General features: G+C 48.2%; 1 protein-coding gene across 1 annotated transcript in view; it reads left to right on the forward strand.

Annotated features, from left to right (window-relative positions):
• The window catches only part of PNPLA4 (patatin-like phospholipase domain containing 4), a 29531-nt gene extending 27292 nt beyond the window's left edge, over positions 1-2239 (forward strand). The window contains exons 5-6 of the mRNA XM_006835647.1: positions 1072-1224; positions 2108-2239. Of these exons, the coding sequence (XP_006835710.1) occupies positions 1072-1224; positions 2108-2239 (285 nt within the window). The remainder of the gene's footprint in view (positions 1-1071; positions 1225-2107) is intronic.
• Positions 2240-2917: the final 678 nt, after the last annotated feature.

Consider the following 2917-nt stretch of genomic DNA (forward strand, 5'->3'; position numbering starts at 1 on the left):
CAAAAAGTTTTTGGAAAAATCCCATGATCTTTTCATTACATTTTGCCATGAACATTTTGAAGCCACCTCGTATGTGTGTGTACAATGAGCCCTGGAAGGCTAGCAGTTCGAATCCACCAGCACCTCTGTGGGAAAAGGATGAGGTTTTCAGCTCCCTTGAAGATTGCCAGCCTCGGAAACCCTGTACAGAGTGCTTTTGTACACGGATTGACGGAATACCACCACCGTATTTCTGCAAAGATTTGTTTGCTTCCAAAACAAACCAAAAAACCCCAAATCCATTGCTGTCGAGTTGAGTCCAACTCTCAGTGATGCGGTAGACTGGAGTAGCCCCATCCCAGAAGGTTCCCAAGTCAGGAATCTTGACCAGAGCACAAGGCCTCATCTTTCTCCCACAGAGTACCCGGTGAGTTCAAACCGCTGACCTGTCCGTTAGCAGCCCAGTGCTTAACCCCCTGTGTCAGCAGGGTTTCTGCTTCAGAACAGTGTCACGGGGGCCGTTGAGTTGATTCCAGCTCCTAGTGACCCCAGGTGACAAGAGTAGAGCTGCCCCGGAGGGTTCTCTATGCTGTCATCTCTGCTGCAGCAAATCTTCAAGGCTTTCTCCTGTGAAGCGGTGGGGTGGGTTAGAAACCCCAGCCTTTGGGTTAGCAACCAAACAGTTACCTGTGGTGGTACTAGAAGTCTTTTAATCACATGTTGTTGTTGTTAAATAAGTGAGATTGGTGGTTCGAAACTACCAGCTGCTCTACATGAGAAAGATGAGGCTTTCTGCTCCCGTAAAGATGTAAAGCTTCGGAAATCCTGTTCAGGGTCGCTATGGGTCGGAACCAACTCGACGACACTTAAGAACAGCCACGTAAACTCTGTATAGGGTTTCCGAGGAACAGCTGGTGAGTTTGAACCGCTGACCTTGTGGTTCAAACCAACCTTTTGGTCTAGTGCATTATCACACAGCGCCACACCAATGATCTGGAAGCATCTCCCGGACAGGGCTGTTGGTATGCGCCAAGACCGTTCTGTGGAGACACACTTCCGGCTGTGTCCTGACGTGAGCGCTTCTTTCGGCAGCTGTGGGTGGATGGCGGCCTCACCAACAGCCTGCCCGTCTTGCCTGTGGGCCGCACTGTGACCGTCTCCCCCTTCAGTGGCCGTGTGGACATCTCCCCCCACGACAGAGCGCAGAGGCAGCTGTACATCACCGTCTCCAAACAGGAACTAATGGTGAGAGACAGTCATTGCCGTCGCAGGCATCTGTGTCCCCAGGACCCCCACTTTATGTGCTACCTGTGTCTGCTCCGTGTTGCACATTTCCTGCTTCTGCTCTGCAGCATGCCTGGTGCACACATGCCCCGGCTCCCTGTATTCGAAGAACAAGCAGCCTGCCCACTAGTCCTTTCACCGCACCGCAGGCCTTCTGCCACTCCTCTCTCCGGCAGGTCGGTGAGCTGGCGGGAAGGTCAGAGTCAGTTCTAAGGTGCTGCTCTTGTTAGGTGCCCTCGAGTCAGTACCCACTCATATCAACCGTATGCACAACAGAACAAAGCACTGCCAAGTCCTATGGCAACCTCTGACCCTCCGCATTACCAAACATGATGTCCTTCTCCAGGAACTGGTCCCTCACGTTAGCGTGTCTAAAGCATGAGAGGTGAAGTCTGGCCGTCCTGACTTCTAAGGAGCAGTCCAGCAGTACTCCTTCCTACACAGATCTCTTTGTGTTGAATGATCGGGTATTTGTTTAAAAACACGGAGATGGTTACGTATATAAAAATAGTGCAGAGGAAACTTAGAGACCCAAATGAAGAATTTACTTTACACTATCCATTACCTTCATCAGGTCTAGTGGTTCTCAGCTGGGGCAATTGACACCCTACAGTGCACACGAAGGTCCCCTGGGGTAGCATTATGAAACTTCAAACATTGACCTTGTTGAGGTTGAAAAAGCCATGTTTAGTCAGGGGTGAAGTCCACTTGATAAAGGTTAATATGTTTCTCCTGATTTTTACATTCCCAGTTTTCTCTGTGGTAAATGTGGATTGTGTAACTACACAGCTGTCTGCCTGTGCTGTTAGACCCAACGGCTAAACTTCCTGTCCTTCGGTTCTAGTTGTCTGTGGCCAACCTGGTGAGACTTCATCAAGCCCTTTTCCCACCAGACCAGGAGAAAATGCAGTCCCTGTACCGCTCAGGCTTTGCCGACGCCGTTACATTCTTAAAGAAAGAACACTGGTTTGAATAGAATTCTGGGAAGTTTCTGACACACAACAGATTTCCGATGACTTTTGACTACGATGTCTCCTGAAATGTTTTGTTATTTATTTTTATTATGTTTAATGTATCAGGACTTTGCCACTAAGTCAGGAACTGCCAGACCATGTATTAGAATTTAGCAACATCATTAAGGAGAATAGACTCAGGAGTTTTGTTTTTCTTTTGCGGTGACAATAGACGTAACAAGACAGAGGTCCTCTGCAGTTTTCACACGGATGATGTTAGTGACATGATCACGTTCTTTCTTCAAGCTCTACAACCATTCTCTCTCCTGTTCCAAGTCGTTCTCCCACCAAGAACGTCAACTCAGTGCCTGGTGAGCAAGCAAACAAACCCCTTTCCCCCTCCCTTTTACTCCTGTTGTAGTTGTTGTTAAGTGTTGCCGTGTCAGTTCCAACTCACAGCGACCCCACACATGACAGAACGAGACATTGCCTGGTCTTGTGCCATCCTCACAATTGCTGTCACGTGTGAACACGCTGTTGCAGGCACGGTCATTAAATCTCTGCTAGTACCAGTAGTAATTTTTGGTATCTGTGTATTTGCTTCTTTCATATAACAGAGTATATAACATTGATCGTTTTGCAACTGACTGATTTCATTCAGCATGATGTGGTCAAGGTTCACACATACAGTAGTTCGCATC

The sequence above is a fragment of the Chrysochloris asiatica genome, unplaced genomic scaffold (assembly GCF_000296735.1).
Source record: "Chrysochloris asiatica unplaced genomic scaffold, ChrAsi1.0 scaffold00018, whole genome shotgun sequence".
Lineage (NCBI taxonomy): Eukaryota > Metazoa > Chordata > Mammalia > Afrosoricida > Chrysochloridae > Chrysochloris > Chrysochloris asiatica.